The sequence below is a fragment of the Sapajus apella genome, unplaced genomic scaffold (genome assembly GCF_009761245.1).
Source record: "Sapajus apella isolate SASKATOON/1434 unplaced genomic scaffold, GSC_monkey_1.0 scaffold10, whole genome shotgun sequence".
Classification (NCBI taxonomy): Eukaryota; Metazoa; Chordata; class Mammalia; order Primates; family Cebidae; genus Sapajus; species Sapajus apella.
The window spans coordinates 20,718,786-20,742,681 of NW_022436950.1; the positions used below are offsets into that span (position 1 = coordinate 20,718,786).

Genomic DNA, 23,896 nt, shown 5'->3' on the forward strand with positions numbered 1-23,896 from the left:
CAGAATATGAAAAGAATTCCAGAATTATAAAAAGAATAGATCCATTAGAAAAAGACAGATAACTCAATTTTTAAAATGGGTTAAGGGCTTTAACAAATGTATGGGAAATGGAGATGTCTAAATGGCCATTGAGCTTTTAAAACGGTACTAAACCTCATTAAACATCAGGAGAAATGTAAGTTAAATCCATGATGCAATTCCGCTACAACTCATCAAAATGGCCAAAATGAAAAAGACAGAAAATATCAAGAGTTGGTGAGAGTATGAGCAATCCTATACTCTGCTAGCGAGGGTGGGAATTGATAACAGCCCTGTGGAAGACTGTTTTGCAGCATCTACTAAAGCTAAATTTGTGTATATCCTGTGATCCAGCATTTTCACTCCTAGGTTTATATCCAACAGAAATGCACACACATTCACCATAAGACACATATTGGCGGTATCTGCTGTGGTCACGAGAGACGAGCGGCAGCCTGGTTGGCAGCGAGTAGCTTGCAGCATTCGCCCGTGGTTACGATGAGTTTACCCCTCAATCCCAAACCTTTCCTCAATGGACTAACAGGAAAGCCAGTTATGGTGAAACTTAAGTGGGGAATGGAGTACAAGGGCTACCTGGTATCTGTAGATGGCTACATGAACATGCAGCTTGCAAATACAGAAGAATACATAGATGGAGCATTGTCTGGACATCTGGGTGAAGTTTTAATAAGGTGTAATAATGTCCTTTATATCAGAGGTGTGGAAGAAGAGGTAGAAGATGGGGAAATGAGAGAATAGCATATTTTGTGGGAAATTTTTTTTTCCTGACCCCAGCCTCTGGGATTATATATATATGTATATATATATTTCTAGACAATAAAGATTTGTTTGTTCTTCAAAAAAGAAAAAACAAAAGACACATATTAGGATGTGTTTAGCAGGGATATTTGGAATGGTCTCATACTGAAAGTTTCCCTAATGTTAATTTTATTCGTTATCTATTGCCATGTAAAAAAAAAAAGTCACTCCAAAACTTAGTGACTTCAAATGCTAAACATTATTATCTGATAGGCTTTAAATCAGGAATTTGGGAGTATCGTAGCTGAATGGCTCTGGCTCAGGCGCCTTCATGAGGTTACAAAGGGGCTACAATGAAGGGATTACAGTCATTTAAAGACCTGGCTGGGGCTGGCATACCCACAGGCAGGCCTCTTCCTGGGGACTATTGGCAGGAGGCCTCAGTTCCTACTGATAGGGGGTCTGGGGACTCAGCGCCTCACCACACAGGCATCCCCACCGTATTCCGGCTGTTCCCTTGCTTTGATTTTCCCCTTCAGGGATTTCGATTTGCTGTGTGCTGGGTCTTACTTTCCTGTAATGGTTAATATTAGGTGTCAATTTGATAAGATTGATGCCTAGATAGCTGGTAAAGTATTGTTTCTGGGTCTGTGAAGGTGTCACCAGAGGAAACTGACATTTGAGACAGTGGATTCAGCACCATCCAATCCACTGCCAGAAGGCTAGAACAATGCAGGAGGAAGAAGGTGGGAAAAGCTGGCTTGCTGAGTCTTCTGGCCGTCATCTTTCTCCCGTGCTGGATGCTTCTGTTCATTCCCCTTGCCCTTGGACATCAGACTACAGGTTCTTTGGCCTTTAAATTCTTGGACTTACACCAATGGTTTGCTGGGGGGGCTCTAGGGCCTTTGGCCACAGATCGAAGGCTTCACTGTCAGCTTCCCTGTTTTTGAGGCTTTTGGACTCTGACTGAGTCACTACTGGCTTCTTTCCCCCACAGCTTGCATATCATGGGACTTTGCCTTGTGATGGTGTATGCCAATTCTCCCTAATAGACTCCTTTTCATATATACATATGTCCTGTTAGTTCTGTTCCTCCGGAGAACCCTAATGCATTGTCTATCTATCTTCAATATTTGTAATTTTCTCTTTCTTTGAATTTTATTCATCTAAAATTTCATTTCAATTTTTCATAATTTCCTCCTTTTGATCTTCTATTTTCTTTTTGGAATTACTTTTTCTTTCATTTTTTTTTTTTTTTTTTTGAGAGGTAGTCTCATTCTGTCATTCAAGCTGGAGTGCAAGTGGTGCAACCTCGGCTCACTGCAACCTCTGCCTCCTGGGTTCCAGTGATTCTCCTGCCTCGGCCTCCCAAGTAGCTGGGACTACAGCACGCACCACCACATCTAGCTAATTTTTGAATTTTTAGTAGAGACAGGGTTTCACCATGTTGACCAGGATGTTCTTGATCTCTTGACCTTGTGATCTGCCCACCTTGGCCTCCCAAAGTGCTGGGATTACAGGCATGAGCCACTGCGCCCGGCCTACTTTTTCTTTCATTTCTAAACATTTTCTGATTCCTGTCAAATAACATTTTGGAGTTTTTCTAACTCTGATTTATGGTTATTCCATGTCTTACATTATTCTTAATGTCTTTTATCTTCTTTTTAAATAGTTACGGTTGCAAGGTTTTATTTCGTTTTGTTTTTCCTTTGAGACTGGGTCTTGTCCTATTGTCCAGGCTGGAGTGCAGGTGTGCCATCGTAACTCACTGAAGCCTTGATCTGTTGGGCTCAAGCAATCCTCCTGCCTCAGACTCCCAGGTAGCTAAGACCACAGGCACATGCCACCATGCCTAAGTTTTGCAAATGTTTTACAGAAATGGGATCTCACTATGTTGCCCAGGGTGGTCTTGAACTCCTGACCTCAGGTGATCCACCCACCTTGACTTCCCAAAGTGCTGGGATTATAGGCGTGAGCCACCATGCCCTGCCAATGTAGGGATTTAGAGTAACACATGACACGACTGCTACAGCTATTTTCACAGAATTCTAATATCTAGATATTCTTGTAAATGGTGGTTGTGTTCATTGGTAAAATGTCACTGAGCTGTGCCCTTCATATGTGTGCACTTTGCTCTATGTATATTATAAATTAATAGGAAGTTAACTCCCATGTTAGTCAGGATTCTCCAGAAACACAGAACCAATAGGGGTGTGTGTGTGTGTATGTGTATAATATTTAGAGACAGAGATTTATTGTAAGGGATTGGCTCATGTAATTATAGAGGCTGGCAGGTCCACAATCTCCAAAGTAGACCATCAGCCTAGAGACCCACAAAAGAGCCAGTGTTGGAGTTTATCTAAAGGCCGTCTCAAAATTAGTCATTACACCCCCCAAAAAAAGAACCTTAATTTGTGTTTATAAATGAAACTTAGAGATGCTTAGTAACTTGCTCAAGGTCACTCAGCTAAAAGGTAGTGAACCCAAGAGCAGAACTTGGCTCTCCCTGCAGCCGGAGTTTGTGCTGTTTCCACTATATGAGGCAAAAGATGTTCTAATGGGGTCCAGTCCCATCTTCATGGCAACTTTGCAGGTAGGTTCAAGACACCATGCTCCTCAATGGGTGGCTGCGATGGCTCCAGATGGAGCCTACTGCTTTTACCCTCCACACAGCAGCTAGAAGGGTTTCAATTTGTCACATGTGGTCTGAGTTTAATGGTCTAGGGCTGCAATGACCGTTCCATGGTGAGGGGATCCAATTCCCTGTTTTGTTGCCTTGCCATCCTCAACATATGGCTTCCATCCCCTGGTCTAGGACGGCTCCTCCAGCCCCCACCATCATGTCTGCCTTAGAGACAGTGAGAGAACAGGAGGATATGGAAGCTGCACCTACTTCTCACAGCCCATTGGCCACAGCAACTGGCCAGGCTGTTTTGGTCACATGGAAAAGCTTATAGGCAAAGGAGTCTGGGAAGTGATTTTTAATTGGATAGCCGCATGCTGATCCTAAGCTTAGGGGTTCCAATATTAAAGGTATAAAGAGGGGAAATGAATATTGGGAGACAACTGACAATCTACCACAAATGATTTTCTGTTACTTTTACAAAAATATTTTCTTTTTTTTTTTTTTTTTTTGAGACAGAGTTCCACTCTTGTGGCCCAGGATGGAGTGCAATGGCAAGATCTCAGCTCTCTACAACCTCTGCCTCCCGGGTTCAAGTGATTCTCCTGCTTCAGCCTCCCGAAGTAGCTGGAATTCCAGGTGCCTGCCACCATATCAAGCTAATTTTTTTGTATTCTGAGTTAAGATGGGGTTTCACCATGTTGGCCACACTGGTCTTGAACTCTTGAACTCAGATGACCCAGCCGCCTTGGCCTCCCAAAGTGCTGGGATTACAGGTGTGAGCCACTGCACCCAGCACAAAAATACTTTCTATCTCCTCTATGGCTCTGCCTTGCCTGGCCCCTGCTTGCTGCTCCGGCCTCCCCTCCCAGCACACTCGCCCCGCTATCTGCCCTCCAACCACATGGCAACCTTTCAGTTCCTTGAGTGTTCCATGCTTCCTCCCACCCCAGGACCTTTACATGAAACATTCCTTCTGCCTGGAATGCTATTCTCCTGTATCACCTAGTTAACTCCTACTCATTCTTCAGATGTCAGCTCAGCTGTCATTTTCTCAGGCTGGGCTTCTCTGATTCCATTCTAATGTAAGTACTTCTTTTAGCCACTCTGACCTGCCACGAATCTTTCCTCTATAACATTCAGTTATAATTGTACACTTATTGAATAATCATTTAATAATTATCATCTCTTTCTCTAGACAGTAAGTCAATAAAGTAGGATCATCTCGGTTTTGTTCACTGCTGTATCCCTAGCACCTAGCAGAGTGCAGGGGACAAATATTTGTTTTTTTTGAATGAATGGACAAAGACTCCTTAAAATTGTCTGGATGATAGTGACAGGAAAATTTCAGTTATGTGGACAAGGTCTCAGACCACATGGCTTGACCCGGAGATCTCAGCTTTTTAGTCACTATAGCGAGTCTGGGCTATCTGGGGCCTCCTGTGGACAGAGTGAGTTGTTCAAGTTCCAGCTCATAAGGCTTGGTTCTAACATTCTTTGCATTGCACTCTTGCTCCCTGACTGCAAATAGATTCCACTAGGCTTTTAGTTTGTTGCTTTGATGCGGTTGTATTTTTTTAAAAAAGAAGCCAGGCAGGTTGAATCCTGCCAAATTGCATCTCTAAACAGAAAACCCCATGGCTGCATCATGTGAATGCCTGGTTGCTCTACGGTTCAGAGCTTGGAATTTCTAGAGGGGAAAGTACTTGAGAGTGCCCACTAGTTAATATGGGGTACACTGGGGAAGAATTTCTAAGTTGAAGATTTACCTCCGGCTTCTGCATCATTCTAGGTCCAAATACAAAGTCCTCCCCTGATCTTAGAGTTCTGTGTCTGGATGCTTTTGGTTACAAAACCAGAAAACTCCTTCTCAACTGGCTTAAACAGTGGGTTTCTTATCACACATCACAAAGAGGCTGGAAGTAGGGCAACCCAGTGACTTTTAATTGAGCTGTTTGCATACTCCATGGAGGACTTGAATTCTTTCCATCCCTGTTTTCTATGTGTGGTTCTGCCCTTGCTTTTTTCATTTGACAATATATCCTTAAAATCATTTCCAACAGGACAGAAAGAGCTACCTTATTGTTTTCTTTTTCTATTGAATAGTGTTCCATTTTAAAGAGATATCATAATTTATTTAACCAATTCCCTCATAATGAGCACTTGTTTCCAATCTTTTGCTCTTACAGTGATGTGATGAATACTTGCACATAAGTTATTTTATGTGACAGTGCATCCAAGGATAAATTCCTAGAAGTGAATTTGCTGGGTCATGAGCTATATGCCTTTGTAATTCTGGTAGATGTTGCCAATCTGTCCTCCACGGAGATTGTACCAATCCACTCCCCTCCCCAAATGTGTACAAGAGCACTTTGAGTCTTTATTCATTTAGTTATTTATTTTTGAGACGGAGTCTCACACTGTCGCCAGGGTGGAGTGCAGTGACGTAATCTCAGCTCACTGCAACCTCCGCCTCCCAGGTTCAAGCAATTCTCCTGCCTCAGCCTCCCAAGTAGCTGGGACTGCAGGCATGCGCTACCACACCCAGCTAATTTTTTGTATTTTTAGTAGAGACGAGGTTTCACCATGTTGGTCAGGATGTTCTTGATCTTTGACCTTGTGATCTGCCCACGTTGGCCTCCCAAAGTGCTGGGATTAGAGGCATGAGCCGCTGTGCTTGGCCAAGTCTTTTTGACACCTTCACTTAAACGTAGGCTAGAAAAAATAATGGTAGGTGTCTGGGTGATTTCTGCAGAGAAAAACAAAGATGGGTTGTTTATCAACTCAGTCATTTTAACTGGCACTGACAGAAGCCTCGGTGCTCTTTTTAAATAAATTATTAATCTCTGTGGACTCCCCTGCTGTCACAGTTGTCTGAGGGTAGCAGGCTGTCCATGCACAGTCCATCGTTCAGAACTCAGTATCTGGAATTTAATCATTCTGTCCACAAACAACTCCTCTCTAGAGGTCTTTTCTCCCCATCTCCACCCGGCAATCTCCTAGTCCTCCCTCAGGCCTGGTTGAAATGCCCCTCCTCCATTAAACATTATCTGACACGCCCAGGCAGAATTAGTCACTTCTTAGTGCTCCCATGGAATTTTGTTCACACCTCAATCATGGCACGAATCACTTGTAATGTAATTATCCACTTACCTGTTCATCTCCCACACTAAATGCCTTAAGGATAGAAACTTCTTCATCTTTGGACCAGCACTTCTGTGCATGGTGCCTGGCACATAAACACTTCACCAGTAAAGTTTGCTGGAATGAGATCAGGTAAGGGTGCAGTTTTGTGGTGCCTGGTAGCAAAATCAAACAATATTGTTTCCATTTTCTGGTGGTGTCGATGAGGTCAAAAATATGGCACTTCTGAATATTTCTTTATATCTTTTTGTGTTTCTGGACTTCTCCTGGAGTCTGTCCAATTCTCTGCTGTGTTCTCAGTGCCTACAACAGTGCCTGGGAAACAACGGGCATTTCATAAATGTTGAATGAATGGGTATCTTTGATCAGAGGAAGTTTCCAATTCAGCTGGATTTTTTTTTTTTTTTTGGCCTGTTTCATGTGCCTAAAGGATATTACCAAGTCTTTCCAAAGCCTCAAGCATGGACCCTCATTTGCCTGTTCTGAGTATTTGGGTTTTATTTCACCTCAAGTTAATGCATGTAAAAGTGCTTACTTAGAACAGTGCCAGCCACTTAGTAAGCATTCAATAAATGCTGACTATTGTTTTTTATTATTATTCCCACTAGTCCAAACATGCTCCCATCAGTCCACCCCTTGTGCTGGGCTCTTCATTTCTTTCTGCACCAGATAATGTGGACTCAATCCCTGGAAAACATCCACGTAAGCACCCAGGTTTCAATTTACCAACTGTGTAACCTTGGGCCAGTTATTTCATCTCTTGGAGGCTCAGCTTCTTCATTTGGAAAATAGGCATTATCTTAATATCTTCCTCTAGATAGATATTAGATACACATTGCTATGAAGATTAAATGAGCCAATCCATGGACACTGCTTGCCATCATGCAGGGCTCAGACTCAGCATTTAGCTAGCATCATGATCATCATCATCATCATCATCACTGCAAACTCCAAAAACCTTTCATCTCTTCTTTCTGGGAGGCTCATTCCCATAGCTCTTCTGGCTGATGGTAAATCTTTAGCTGGTTCTAAAATTTGGGGCATCACCAAGATGCTTGTGTTAACTAGGTGATATGGTTTGGCTCTGCATCCCCACCCAAATCTCATCTCGAATTGTAATCCCCACATGTCAGGGGAGGAGTCTGGTGGGAGGTGACTGAATCATGGGTGTGGACTTACGCCTGGCTGTTCTTGACAGTGAGTGAATTCTCACAAGATCTGGTTGTTTGAAAATGTGTAGCACTTCCCCCTTCACTCTTTCTCTCTCCTGCTCTGTCCTGGTAAGACATGCTTGCTTCTCCTTTGCCTTCAGCCATGATTGTAAGTTTCCTGAGGCCTTCCAGCCATGCTTCCTGTTAAGCCTGCAGAACTTTGAGTGAATTAAACCTGTTCTTCACAAATTACTCATTCTCAGGCAGCTCTTTATAGCAGTGTGAAAACGGAATATACAGAAAATTATTTATAATAGCTATAAAGATACCTGAAAATGTAGAAGCAACTTTGGAACTGGGCAACAGGCAGAGGCTGGAACAGTTGGAAAGCTCAGAAGAAGACAAGAAGATGTGGGAAAGTTGGGAACTTCCTAAAGACTTGTTGCATTGTTTTGACCAAAATGTTGATAGTGATATGGACAATGAAGTCCAGGCTGAAGTAGTCTTAGTTGGGGATGAGGAACTTATTGGAAACTAGAATAAAGGTCACTCTTGCTATGCTTTAGCAAAGAGACTGGTGGCATTTTTCCCCTGCCCTAGAGATCTATGGAACTTTGAATTTGAGGGAGATGATTTAGGATATCTGCTGGAAGAAATTTCTAAATAGCAAAACATTCAAGAGGTAACCTGGCTGTTTCCAAAAGTGTATGGCATATGCAGGAACAAAGAGATGATTTGAAACTGGAACTTCTATTTAAAAGGGAAGGAGAGCACACCAGTTTGGAAAATTTGCAGCCTGGCCATGTGGTAGAAAAGAAAAATCCATTTTCTGGGGAGAAATTCAAGACTGCTGCAGAAGTTTACATAAGTAAAGAAGAGTTAAATAGCCAAGACAATGGAAAAAATGTCTCCTGGGCATTTCAGAGACCTCTGAGGCAGCCCCTCCCATCACAAGCCCAGAGCCCTGGAAGGAAAAAATGGTTTCATGGCCCAGGCCCAGGACCCAGCTGCTCTGTGCAGACTTGGGACATGGCACCCTGAATCCCATCCACTCCAGCTCCAGCCATGGATAAAAGGGGCCAAGATACAGCTCAGGCCATTACTTCAGAGGTTGCAAGCCCCAAGCTTTGGCAGCTTCCATGTGATGTTGGGCCTGCAGGAGTGCAGAAGGCAAGAGTTGAGGTTTTGGAACCTCCACCTACATTCAGAGGATGTATGGAAATGCCTGGATGTCCAGGCAGAAGTTGGCTGCAGGGGCAGAGCCCTTATGGGGAACCTCTGCTAGGATAGTGCAGAGGGGAAATGTGGGATTGGAGCCCCAACACAGACTCCCCACTGGGGCGCTGCCTAGTGGAACCATGAGAAGAGGGCTACCATCCTCCAGACCCTAGAACAGTACATTCACTGACAGCTTGCATCACGTGCCCAGAAAAGCCACAGGCACTCAGTGCTAGCCTGTGAAAGCAGCTGTAGGGGCTATACCCTGCAGAGTCACAGAGGCAAATCTTCCCAAGGCCTTGGGAACCCACCTCTTGCATCAGCATGCCCTGGATGTGAGACATGGAGTCAAAGGAGATTATTTTAGAGCTTTAGGATTTAATGACTGCCGTGCTGAGTTTTGAACTTGCATAAGACCTGTAGTCCCTTGGTTTTGGCCAATGTCTCCCTTTTGCAATGGGAGCATTTACCCAATGTCTGTACTCCCATTATATCTTGGAAGTTATTAACTTGTTTTTTATTTGACAGACTCATAGGTGGAAGGGGCTTGCCTTGTCTCAGATGAGACTTTGGACGTAGACTTTTGAGTTAACTCTGGAATGAATTAAGACTTTGGGGGACTGCTGGAAAGGCATGATTGTCTTTAAAATGTGAGAACATGATATTTTGGAGGGGCCAGGGGTAGAATAATATGGTCTGGCTCTCTGTCCTCACCCAAATCTCATGTGGAATTGTAATCCCCACATGTCAGGGGAGGGCCTGGTGGGAGGTGACTGAATCATGGGGTGGACTTCCCCCTTGCTGTTCTTATAACAGTTAGTGAGTTCTCTTAATTTCTGATTGTTTGAAAGGGTGTGGCAATTCCCCCTTCACTCTCGCTCTCTCCTGCTCCACCACGGTAAGGCGTGTTTGCTTCCTATAACCCTTCCGCCACAATTGTAATTTACCTGAGGCCTCTCAGCCATGCTTCCTGTTAAGCCTGTGGAACTGTGAGTAAATTAAACCTCTTTTCTTGATAAATTACCAAGTCTCATGTAGTTCTTTATAGCAGTGTTAAAACGTACTAATATACCATGTGTTGATGAAGTTCCTGTTCTTCCCCCCTTACCCTCCTAGATGGATTATTTAAAGATATTTATTTCATTCACACAAAAATGTTTTGTTCTGACCCATTCCTGAGAGCTGAAAGTAGGCTGTAGGAACTTTGAATAAGAAAATAAGAGCAGCCTACTCTCCCTGACCATATTCCTGCCCAATGGCCAGTATTTGAGTGGCACTTCATCCTGTCACCAATTTTTTGAGTCCTATTTCCCATAGACTCTGTGTTAGTCCATTCTTGTTCTACTATAAAGCAATACCTGAGATAAGGTAATTTATAAATAAAAAAGCTTTGTTTTGGCTGACGTTTCTGCAGGCTGTACAGGAAGTGTGGTACATATATGTTCACTGGACTATTAATCTTTAAACGGTACATATACATTTAACACATTGAAGTGTGCATGATGCATTTCATAATTTTTTAAAATAAAATATTGTGAAAGAGAAGGGAAGGAAGGAAAGGAAAGCAAATGAAAGGAAAAGAAAGGAAGGAAGAAGGAGGGAGGATGGGTGGAAGAAAGCAAACTGGATTTGTTAATAGGAAAGAATATATCAATGTCAAATCCCATTTTGGGCTAGTATTATTTAGCATCCAGAAGGATAATCTCAACAGTTACTCAATGGATCAGCTTATCTAATTTATGTCTGTACAGTGAATTCACACTCAAAAATCAAACATTCTAAGCTTCTTTCTATGAATATCTTCCAGACCAAGATTATTCATCTCATGGTTTTAAGGGACAGAATTTCCTGGGGACTGTTGGTCCTCTCGTAGGTGCTTCTGCAGCAAAGGTGAAACAACCATACATTGGACCAAAATACAAATCAGTTCTTTAGTTTTCACTAACCAAAATTAACTCTGTTTAAATAAATCAACTCTTATCACCTTCAGGACTCATATCTCAAGTAACAGACATTCTTACTGACCAGTAACGCAAAATATCACACTCTCAGCACTAAGATCCTCAGTTTTTATTTCTTTCAACCATTTCTGTCAAAAGCCTTGCTGTAGCCAGGTGTGGTGGCACATTCCTGTAATCTCAGCTACTCGGGAGGCTGAGGACAGCAGATCACTTGTGCCCAGGAGTTCAAGGCCAGCCTGGCAACATGGCAAGACTCTGTTTAAAAAAACAAATATATGACGACAATAACATGAAAGCCAGGAGAAGGCTAAATCGAATTAAAATGTCATAAGGTCCCTAGAATTATTCAGAAAGGGTGAAAGTACTAATTTCAAGGGTGACTTTATTAAGTCAAGGATGCATGTATATCTAAGGTAATAAAATAATAATAATAGCAAACATGTGACTACTAATTTATAGAGGAGGAAAATGAAATAATTAGAAAAATACTGATAGATCCAAAAGAAGGCAAGAAAGAGGTTAAAAAAAAAAAAGATGTGAAAAATGGAAAAAATAGTAAAATGGTATACTTTAAACCCTAGAGTATCAGTAATTACCAGAATATAAATCAATTAAAGGCAAAAATTTTCAGACCGGACAAGAAACAAAACAACTATATACTGTTTATAGAAGACACACGTCAAACATAAGGACGCATAAAAGTTGAAAACAAAGGGATTTTTGGCTGGGTGCAGTGGCTCACGCCTGTAATCCTAGCACTTTGTGGGGCTGAGGTGGGCAGATCACCTGAGGTTAAGAGTTCAAGACCAGTCTGGCCAACATGGCGAAACTCTGTCTCTACTAAGAATACAAAAATTAGCCAGGTGTGGCGGCGCACACTGTAATCCCAGCTACTTGGGAGGCTGAGGCAGAAGAATCGTTTGAACCTGGGAGGTGGAGGTTGCAGTGAGCTGAGATCATGCCACTGCACTTCAGCCTGGGCAACAGAGTGAGACTGCGTCTCAAAAAAAAAAAAAAAAAAAAAAAAAAAAAAAAAAAAAAAAAAAAAAAGAAAAAAAAAAGGGGTTTTTTTTTTTTTTTTGAGATGGAGTCTTGCTCTGTTGCCAGGCTGGAGTGCAATGGTGCAATCTCGGCTCACTGCAACCTCTACCTCCTGGGTTCAAGCAATTCTTCCGCCTCAGCTTCCTGAGGAGCTGGGACCACAGGCATGTGCCACCATGCCCAGATATTTTTTGTATTTTTAGCAGAGACAGGGTTTCTTTCACCATGTTGGCCAGGATGGTCTCGATCTCTTGACTTAGTGATCCACCCGCCTCGGACTCCCAAAGTGCTGGGATTACAGGCGTGAGCCATCACGCCCAGCCTGAAAGGGATTTTTTTTAAAAAAAGAAAAAATAATAAGTCATGAAAACACCAAAAGGAAGCCTGTATATCTGTACTGGTATCATAAACATGAGGAAAAAAGTATTGCTAGAGATAATGAGAGACATTTCATAATAATGAAAGGGAAATTTTAATAGGAAAATATAAAATCCTAACTACATATGCAATTTAAAATAACCTCAAAACATAAAGTAATAATTGACAGGTCTAAAAGGAGAAAGAAAAATCCATAATAATAGTTGGAAATTTTTTTAACACATTGCTCTGAATAACTGGTAGAATAAGTAGACAAGAAATCATCATTAGGATATAGGAGATTTTGAATAATGTGATTAACAAAACTGATCTAGATGACATATAATTATTATACCCAATAGCTTCAGAATGCCATCTTTTCCAATGTACATTGAACAATTACCAAAATACCCCCACAAATTTTTTTTCTGTTCCTTGTAGGCATTTTCAATGAACTCACAATTTTGCTATGCCATTTCTCTGTTATCATTTAGTTTTAAACATTGCCTTATTTCCACTGTGATTTCTTTGGCCCATGAGAATATTTTTAGCAGGTGTGTTGCTTAATTTCCAAATACTTAGTAATCTTCTCATTGTTTTCTGTTATTGATTTCTAGCTTAATTTGTCAGAGATTTCAATCTTGTTAAATTTGCTGAGATTTCCTTTATAGCCCAGCTTAAAACAAAACTCAAAAGGACCAAACCATTTCCAAGTAACTGCATCCCAGAACAAAGTTCAAACATAATTAAAGGAATACAAAGTAATCTAGCACCCAAAAAGTAAAATTTACACCTGATCAAAGATCACCTGGCTTACAAAGAAGCAGAAAAATATCACCTATAAAGAGGAGAAAAATCAATCAATCAACCTAGAACTGACACAGGCGTTAGGATTATGAGACAAAGACAGTAACACAATTGTTACAACTGTATTCTATTGGTTCAAAAGTGAAGTAGACACATAGAAGATATATATAATTAAAGACCTAAATTGATCATCCAGAGATGAAAGCTACAATGTGTGAGATGAATTATACACTGAAAGAAATTAGCAGAAGATTAGATGTTAAAGAAGAAAAGATTAGTGAACTTGAATACATAGACTATGATAAATTCAAGATGTGTGCAATAAACCACATAGCAACCACTAAAATAATGAAATTAAGAGTTAAAAGCCAGGTGTGGTGGCTCACACCTATAATCCCCACACTTTGGGAGGATCACTGGAGGCCAAGAGTTCAAGGCCTGCCTAGGCAACAGAATGAGATCCTGTCTCTAAAGTAATTTAAAAATTAGCCATGTGTGGTAGTACCTACTTTTAATTCCAGCTACTAGGGAGGTTGAGGTGGGAGGATTGCTTGAGCCCAGGAGCTGGAGGCTCCAGTGAATGTGATCACGACACTGTACTCCAGTCTGGGCAACAGAGCAAGACCCTGTACAAAAAAAAAAAAAAAGATTTATAGCAAAAAGCCAATTAAGAAAATTGGTTAAGATAGCAGAGGCAAAGAGTGTGAAGGGCGGAAGGAGAGGAGGGCCTGTGCCCAATCCCAATCCTGCTTAACCTTTTGTCTCAATCTGTTGGATGGATAAATGAAGAAGAACCAGCAGACAGACTAAGGAGCAGCTGGAGAAGTAGGAGGAGAAGCAGGAGGGGGTATTCTCGAGATGAAATACTGAGCGTTTCATAGAGGGAATGGCCCACAGAGTCAAGTCAGCATTTATTCATTCAGCAACTCTGAGCACCTGCTACCCGCAGGTGCTGTGCTGGGTGATGGGGACAGAATGACAAGACTCTCTTGGAGTTTACAGTCCAGTGGGAGGACAACCAAATAAATCTCACTCAAAAAAAAATTATAATTGCAAAGATAGTTTGCATATATTTAAGAAATGCAATCTTCCCTGAGGAAGTGGCATTTGAGCTAGGCCAAGACAGAAGGGGACTAGATACAACACCAAACCCACAAGCAATAAAGTCATAAAATAGATAAACTGGACTTCATCAAAATGAAAAACTTTTATGTTTCAAAGGACACCATCAAGAAAGTGAAAACAGGACTGGGCTCACTGGTTCAAGCCTATTATCCCAATAATTTGAGAGGCTGGGGTGGGAGGGCTGCTTGAAGCCAGGAGTTCAAGACCAGGCTCAGCAACATAGTGAGACTCCATCTTTAAAAACAAAAAATCAGCCAAGCCTGGTGGCACAACCCTGCAGTCCTAGCCACTCAGGAGGCTGAGGCAGGAGGATTCCTGAGTCCAGGAGTTTGCAACATCAGTGAGCCATGATAGTACCACTGCACTCCACCCTGAGCGACAGAGGAAGACCCTGTATCTAAAAAAAAAAAAAAAGAAAGAAAAGAAAGTGAAAAGATACTTGAGCATAGGAGACAATGTTTGCAAAACATATATCTAATAAGGGACTTCTATCTAGACAACATCAAGAACTCTTAAAATTCAATAGTAAAAAGACAACCCAATTTTTTTAAATGAGCAAAGGATTTGAATAGATGTTTAACAGAAGAAACAAAGGGTTAATAAGCACATGAAAGCATGCTCAACATCATTTGCATAGGGAAGTGCCAATCAAAATCAAATGAGATACCACTTCACACCCAGTAGGATGGTTATAATTACAAAAATGGAAAATAACAAGTGTCAGAGTGTATCCGTTTGCTAAAGCTGCCATAACAAAGTACCCACAAACTGAGTGGCTTAAGCAACAGAAATTTGTTGTCTCACGTTCTGGAGGGGAGAAGTTCAAGATCAAGTTATGGACAGGGCCATGCTCTTTCTGAAAGCCCAAGGAATCTGTTCCAGGTTTCTCTCTAGCTTCCAGTAGTTCCTTTGTTACGGCACTGTAATTCCAGTCTATTCATACCAATCTCCCTGTGTGCGTGTCTGTGTTCACATTTCCCATTTTAATTAAAGACACCAGTAGGATTGGATAAGGGGCCCAACCTACTCCAATACGACCTCATCTTAACCTCACTAATAACATCTGTAATTTCCCTATTCCCAAATAAGCTCACATTATGAGGTGCTGGGGATTAGGACTTCAACATATGAATTTTGGGGAGCCACAATTCAACCTACAATATAACAGGAATGTGGAGAAATTGGAACTCTCATATACTGTTGGTGGGAAGGTAAAATGGTGCGGCCACTTTGTAAAAATCTGGCAGTTTCTCAAAAAGTTGAACATAAAGCTACCATATGATCCAGCAATTCCACTCATAGGTATATACCCAAGAAAATGAAGAGGTACGTTCATACAAAAAATTGTACATGAATGTTCAGAGCAGCATTATTCATAATAGCCAAAGAGTGGAAATAACCCAAATGTTTTTCCATGAATGAATAAACAAAATGTGGTCTATCGTGCAACGGAATATTACCTGGCAAAAAAATGAAGTACTAATACATGCTAAGGCATGGCAGCATGGAGGAAGCTTGAAAACATTATGCCAAGTGAAAGGAGCCAGTCACGAAAGCCCACATGATTCTATTTATATGAAATGTACAAAACTGGCAAATCCATAGAGATAGAAAGTGGATTGGCTGTCTAGGCTGAGGGAGGTGGGGGCAGTGACTACTAATGGGCTTAAGGTATCTTTATGGGGTAATGAAAAAATTTCAAAATTGATTGTGGTGATGGTACAATCGATATTCACAACTCTGAATATTCTTCTTCTTCTTTTTTTTTTTTTTTTTTTTGAGATGGAGTCTCGCTCTGTCACCCAGGCTGGAATGCAGTGGCACGGTCATGGCTCACTGCAACCTTCACCTCCCAGGTTCAAGCAATTCTCCTGCCTTAGTCTCCCAAGTAACTAGAATTGCAGGCATCAGCCACCATACCCAGCTAATTTTGTGTGTGTGTGTATTTTCAGTAGGGACGGGGGTTTCACCATGTTGGCCAGGCTGGTTTCGAACTCCTGACATCAAGTGATCCTCCCGCCTCAAACTCCCAAAGTGCTAGCATTACAGGTGTGAGCCACCACACCTGGCCCACAACTCTGAATATTCTAAATTGAATTGCACATTTTAAACGGCTGAATTTTACGAGTTTTAAGGTACGTGCATTATATCTCAATAAAGCTATTATTCTAAAATAGATAAATCCTAAACTCCTTCCTATGAAAAAACAAACAAACAAAACCCCACAAAAACAAAACAAAAAGGTCAAGAACATTCCAGCCAAAAAAACAACCTCGGGAAGGTAAACTCTAGAATGGCAGGAATTTTTGCCTGCTTTATTTGCTGTCGAATCCCCAGCACCAAAACTATGTCTGGCAAATGGTTGGTATAAAGAAAAGGACCATGTGCAAAAGCCTTGTGTCAGGGATGGGCATGGCCCATGGGAGAAATGAAAGATGAATGTGCATGACTGGGACTACACTGGAGATGAATGGGCTCAGCTGAATCTTTATCCTAAAAGCAATGAGGAGCCATTGATGAGTTTTTAAGTGGGAGTGGATCAGATTTACATTTGAAAAGACTACCGGTAGGCCAGGTATGGTGGCTCACACCTGTAATACCAGTACTTTGGGAGGCTGAGGTGGAAGGATTGCTTGAGCTCAGGAGTTCAAGACCAACCTGGGCAACATAGCAAAACCTCTGTCTCTACAAAAAATACAAAAATTAGCCAGGCATGGTGGCACGAGCCTGTGGTTCCAGCTACTAGCGAGGCTGAGGTGGAAGGATCACTTGAGCCTGGGAAGCAGAGGTTGCAGTGAACTGAGATTGTGCCACTGCACTCCAGCCTGGATGCAGAATGCTAGCAGCAGGGGAGAGTTGATTAAAGATAAATACTGAAAAGTTGGATTTAACAACCAAGAAGTTGTTAGTGACCTTGGAAAAATCAGCCCAGGTGGAGAGATGGGGTGACTAATTTGGGGAATTGGAAAGGAAGCGGAGCTGGCAAAATTATACTGCACTTGGTAAGGCCTCTCCCTATTCCCTATAAGTCTCCAGGGAAACAGACCAAAAATACACTTGGCTTGAGAAATAACAAAGACATGTTCCCATGCATATTCACGCACAGCCGGTTCACCAGCGGATTCTGTTTCTGTTCAAGGAATCCATACTTCCCACCCTGATAGAGAGGTCCCACAGCTGAAGTTCATCAGCAGTATCTCCTACCAGATGCTAGCCTTCTTTCACTGTTTGGGGAGAGGTGGGCGGGAGAACACAGAGAGGACTGCCATCATCTGAGATTTGGGGGGCACTTCAGAAACACAATTCCTTCCCTTTTAGCTTCATTGGGCCTCTCTTCTGGACCAGGTACAATCCAGAACCCAAAGGCAGGCCAAGTAGACACACTTCAACCCCTCTCCCTGAAGAGGGCAAAAGGTTTTAGATTAGGATGCTTCCCTGGGGTGACCAGATGTCTGAACTGAACCAAAAGGGCTGAGTTCTAGTTCTAGTTCTGGTCTAGTGCTGGTCTCAGTAGCAAAGCCTTGGGCAAGAGACTTGACCTTTCTGGGCTTTCATCTCCTTATCTCAAAAATTAGGAGAATAAACACATCCCCTGCCCTGAGCAAAGTGGTTAAGTGGGGTTACAACCATGCAAAGGAGATCTAGATTTGGGGGCCTGAGCTTATGTAATCTCATGGTATTCTTTAAGAAAAAGAATAGAAAATTTAAAATACAAAAGTAGGTACAAATATAAATATTTAAAATGAGAAATTACATCACTCTACAAAAGTGAAAAAGCTCATACCGAAAACATTACATACAAAAAATTGAAAATAACACTATTTGTTAAATTAACTGCCTGGCATATCACTAAACACTTTCTCGCTACATTTTTTGGCTGCATATTCTTTCATGGCCTCTTTAACAACATTTCTGTCATTCTATGGAGAGAAGAGGAAGATAATTCAGTCATTCCTCTCTCATGTTGATCAAAATTTGCTATCGCTGCTAGCTTAGAAAAGATCCGGTTTTCCAACTCCTTATTTTAGGATGGTTGTCAAGCTTGGGAAACTACCAAACCTTTTGCTACGAGCCATAAGCGATCAAGGAACGTCACATTACCTTGCACAGTGACCAATATATCTCCCCATTTTTTTGAGGCTGGACATCTGTGACCAAAAGACTTCTGGCACACTCAGGTCACCGTGCTTGTAATTCAGCACAGTGGGGATTAGGGGTATCCCTGGAAGGCTAGCAAAAATAAGTATACACACGAACCATATAAACTCACACTCAGTGTATTCCCTACTCCAAAATGCCTAAAAATGCCCACAGCCACTCCAATGCCTCAAGATAGGGAAAGTCACAGTGGAAAGGGACAGTGGTCTCTTTAAACCTGTTAAGAGTCAAAATCTTTAAATCTTTAAGAACAGATTTGGTGTAAAATATCTTAGTTTTGCTACTTATATATATTTTTAAAACCCTGATCATGTGAACACGTTGCTAAGACCTCTTCCATGGCCATATAAGGGGCCTGGGTAAGTGAGGGCACGGAAGAAGAAGCTCCCTAATCGTCGAGGTTTATTTACCGTAAAGGCCCTTTAAAAGGCGGAGCCAAAGGGAGGTTGCCGGGAGGCTCAGGATGAGCAGTTTCTCGGGTCGGGGAGCTCAGAGGAGGCACGGGGGCCTCGCCAGTCCGGCTCACGGCGTGTGGCCGGCCCAAGGTAGCTTCCCATAGATGAAGCTGTGGCCTCTTCCAGCCAAACCCCACTCACAGGTCCCCGCTGACCCTTCCCCGCCCTCCCGCGACCCCAGCTCGGCTCCCACAAGGGTCAGCAACCTCCAACCTGCCCCCGCCCTCCGCAGGTCTCCGTCTCAGGTTTCAAAAGAAGCGCGCCCCCTTGGGCCCGCCCCTCACTTCCGCCCTGGAAACGCGTGGGTCTCACAAATCTCGCGATAGTGCGTCTTCTCGTTGCTGGCGCTGACCCGGGGCAGCCTTGCCCGCGGGTAGGTTGAGGTCGGCTGAGGTCGGTTTCTCTGTTGGCGCTTGGAATCGGGGCTTTTCCTCAGGACCGTTATGTGGCTGCATTGACTGGACTCTTAAGGCCCACCGGCTGCTTTAAGTCCACCCGTCCCTAAAGGTTCCTATCGGGAGACTAGGAGCAGGTAGCCGCCTTCAACCCTGTGCCCATGGTCGTGTGCTGCGTAAGAGTAATAAGGACTCCGAAATCCTAATGACTGTTCTAGGCTCTCACTGGGTGCCGGACACCCGCCTCCACACACGTCTTCTCATTGAATACCCACAATAACCTCGAGAGAAAGGCGTATTTTTTTTACCTTCGTTATACAAATGGGGAAACTGAGGCTCAAAGAGCGAGGGAACCTGCCGAGGGTCACAGAAGAGGATGCGGCCGGAAGTCCAAGTCAGTCTGGCTGCAGCTCGAAGGCCTCGTTACTGTCGTAGAGCAGTTTGTCAACAGGTCTTTTGGTCCCTAGATTTCTAGAGGACGCTGGAGCTGGTCGTGAAGTGCTGACGGCTTTGGGTCCACATAGATACAGTTGCAGAGGAAAATCCAGGCACCTTCTTTGTTCTGTGACCTTAAACAACTTGCTTAACCTTTCTGGGGCTCATTTTTCTTCAATTGATAAATGAGGGTAATAATAATACTTCATAGGATTATCGGGAGGGTTCAGTGCCTACTCCATAGAAAGCTCTCAATAAATGGAAACTACTGCTGTTAATAATCTTTTATATTCTCACATGTTGTACAGTGTTCAAGGTGCAGGCGGTGCTTAATAAACCAGAGTGAATGGCGAATGAATGGCGAAAGCAATGAAAAGTCTGGCCAGACACCGAGTGGTCCTTGCCTCCAGTCCCCAATCTTATTTATATATTTATTTTTGAGACAGAGTTTTCACTTTAGTAGCCCAGGCTGGAGTGCAGTAGCGTGATAGCTCACTGCAACCTCCGCCTGCCGGGTTCAGGCAATTCTCCTGCCCCAGCCTCCCAAGTAGCTGAGATTACAGGCACATATCACCATGCCTGGCTAATTTTTTTTGGTATTTTTTTTAGTAGAAATGGGGTTTCACCACCATGCTGGTCAAGCTGGTCTTGAACTCCTGACCTCAGGTAATCCGCCCACTTTGGCCTCCCAAAGTGCTGAGATTACAGGCATGAGCCACTACACCCAGCCAGCCACCTAATCTCTTACCCAGTCCTTTGTGTGGTGCCACCTCAAAGGGCTTGAACTGGGAAAGGACTGTTCCTCTTCTTCCCAAAACAGCTGTGTGTGTGTGTTAACCTTTTGTTGAAGTAACACAGAGAAAAGTACACAAATCCTAAGTGCTCTTTTAACACAATGAACAAGGTAGCGTAATCAGGTCCCTGAGGAAGAAACAAATCATTACCAGTCTAGAAGGCTGAGTCTGCTAAAGGCCACCATTCAGTGAGACTAAATGGGTGAGGCATCTAGGTACTTTACATATATTACATCTAGTCCTCAAAACAACTTCAGCAGATGGATGTTTTTATTTCAGTAGAGCAGATACAGAAACTGAGGTCCAGAGAACTTCATGACTTTGCTTTAGGTCACAGGGATAGTGAGAGACTAACCTAGGATTCAACCCCTTCCGCCCCACAGGCTGACCCCAAAGCCTGGCCCTTTCCTCTGCACTGTGCCATGCACACTGAAAGGATTTTGACAAGAGCAGATATGAGTGGACATGGAGCTAAGACAGGACAGCGGGGGTACAGTCCAGAGAGGGGGAAACATGGGCCCACAGAGGGGCTGTTTCCATTTTCTATTACTCAGTAACAAACCGCTCCAAAATTCAGTGGCTTAAAATAACCATTTACATCCCACAGTCCTGTGGGTTGACTACACTCAGCTGGGCAGTTCTCATGTGGGGTCTCAAGCAGTTCAGTCAGATGGTAGCTAAGGCTGGAGTCATCTGAATCTGAATCTGAATCTGAATCTGAAGGCTCAACTCGGCTGGATATCCAAGATGACTTTTTTTTTTTTTTTTTTTGAAGACAGAGCCTCATTTTGTTGCCCAGGCTGGAGTGCAGTGGGGCAATCGCAGCTCACTGCAACTTCCACCTCCCAGGTTCAAGCGATTTTCCTGTCTCAGCCTTCTGAGTAGCTGGGACTACAGGCACGTGCCACCAGGTCCAGCTAATTTTTTGTATTTTTAGTAGAGATGGGATTTCGCCATGTTGGCCAGACTGGTCTTGAACTCCTGGCCTCAAGTTATCCACCTGCCTCAGCCTCCCAAAGTGCTAGGATTATAGGCATGAACCACTGAGCCCAACCCTAAGATGACTTTTTAAAGTCACATGTCTGGCACCTCAGCTGAATAGGCTGGAACTGATGCGGCCTGCCCAGGCATTACTCTCTCCATACAGCCTTCCCATGAGGCTTGTTTTGGGTTCTTCATATCATGGTGGTTTCAGGGTAGACAGACCTCATACATGGTGGCTGGCTTGCCCCAGAGTGAACCTTCCGAGAGACTAAGGCAGAAACTGCAAAGCTTCCTATGCCCTCTCTTTGGCAGTCATGCAGCTTTGCTTCCACAGCACTCTAAGTGAAAATGAAGCATGGACCAGCCCCTTCAAGGGGAGGGGACAATACACAGGTGTGAAGCATGATTCCAGGGGGACCATCTTGGCTTGGTGGCTCACACCTGTAATCCCAGAAATTTGGGAGGCCGAGGTGGGCTAATCATGAGGTCAGGAGTTCGAGATCAGTCTGGCCAACATAGTGAAATCCCATCACTACTAAAATATACAAAATATTAGTCGGGCATGATGGTGGGCACTTATAATCCCAGCTTCTCGGGAGGCTTAGGCAGGAGAATTACGTGAATCCGGGAAGTGGAGTTTGCAGTGAGCCAAGATCATGCCATTGCACTCCAGCTTGGTCAACAGTGCGAGATTCCATCTCAAAAAAAAAAAAAAAAGCTGGGGGGGACCATCTTTGGGGCCCAGCCAAGATAGGGGCCGAGGCAGGAAGGGACAAGTCATGCTTCAGTGGAACATGGTGTACAAGTGAGAAAAACTGGAGATGACCATTTGTGGCAGATGGTGGAGAGCTCCAATGCTCAGGAACCTGCATTTGGATACACACTGGAGTCTTTAGCCGCCCAGCACCTGAGCCCCCTTCATGTGCTGGTGGAGCCTCCTTAGAGTCTTAGTGAGAAGTCAGATACTTGCTCTCCTGATCCCTAGAAGGAAGATCACAGTCAAATCAATGGTCCAATCGGGACCCTAAATCTTCAGTAAGTGACCCAAGGAGGAAGAGGGCTGTTTATAATTCATCCCAGAGGCGACAGCAGCCAGTGCTCAGGGTGATGGTAGCCATGTGGGTGACAGACCCCAAACCCCTTAATCAGGCTGCACTTGAGACAGGACTTAGCTAAAGTTCTGGCTACCTCGCTTCTCTTGGCTCCTGCCTGCTTCCTGAGCCTGATCCTTGAGGCTTCCTGTCAATTCTGTGAGTTCCCTGATGTCATCGCAGTAACTTCCTCTTCTACTAAGTGAACCAGAGTCTGTTTCTGTGTTTGCAATTAAGAACCCAAATTGGTACAAAGACCCATTGAGAGCTTCAATCAGTGGAAATGACATGATCAGAGCACTTTGTGGGAGAGAAAAATAGAATAATAGGGTAGGGATGGATTGAAGAGGAAGAAAGAGGAATGAGACTAGTTGGATGGCCATTGTGAGGTTCGAGCTGTGTGGTGAACTAGGATATTGACCATGTGAATGAAGTGGAAGAATAAGCAGATCTTGGCCACTGATGGAATATAGAAAAGAGAAGAAAAGGCGAGAGTCCAAGTAGACAGCAGTTTTGAGCCTCAGTGACAAAGAAATGATGATGTGACCAAAAAAAAAAAAAAAAAAAAAAAAGCAAGTTAAGGAGAACTGGTTTGGAGGGGAAAGTCATTCATTCATTTATTCAACAAATGTTATTCATTCATAGACATGCCTGGTCTATGCCAAACACTGTGTTAGGCATTGGGAAAAGAGCAGTAAACAAACAAAGTCTCAGCCCTTAGCAAATACATACATAGGATAATGAATCTGCATTAACAGAGCTTGAGTTGGTGGTATCACAGGCACACAGCAAAACATGTCTAGCTGGCAGCTGGAACTTCAAGAAAGATCATAGGAGGCCAGGTGCAGTGGCTTACGCCTGTAATTCCAGCACTTTGGGAGGCTTAGATGGGTGGATAACCTGAGGTCAGGAATTCGAGACCAGCCTACAACAAGAGTTTCTCTTTCAGTAGAGAAACTCTGTCTCTATTAAAATACAAAAATTAGCCCAGCATGGTGGTGCACATCTGTAATACCAGCTACTCAGGAGGCTGAGGCAGGAGAATCTCTGGAACCCAGGAGGGAGAGGTTGCAGTGAGCTGAAATCATGCCACTGCACTCCAGCCTGAGTGACAGAGTGAGACTCTGTCTCAAAAGAGAAAAAGAAAAGAAAGATCATAGGAAGGAAGGTCGGGACTTAAGACAGAAGTTAGTAGTCATTTCTATAGACATTTATGTATTTATTCACTCATTCACTTATATTTACTGAGTGCCTACTATGTACTCAATACCATTCTTGCCACTAGAAATACCGCAAAAAAAAACCAAGAGAGTCTCAGCTCTCATAGAGTTTCCATTATAGAGTGTGGACACAGAGAGTAAATAAATACACAAATACGGT

General features: G+C 43.2%; 1 protein-coding gene across 1 annotated transcript; it reads left to right on the forward strand.

Moving 5' to 3' along the window:
* The first annotated feature begins 441 nt into the window (after positions 1-441).
* On the forward strand, positions 442-849 carry LOC116551514 (small nuclear ribonucleoprotein F). Its single transcript, XM_032277689.1, has one exon. It carries the CDS (start codon positions 517-519, stop codon positions 775-777), a length of 261 nt encoding a protein of 86 aa, XP_032133580.1. The 5' UTR covers positions 442-516; the 3' UTR covers positions 778-849.
* The last annotated feature ends 23,047 nt before the right edge of the window (positions 850-23,896 follow it).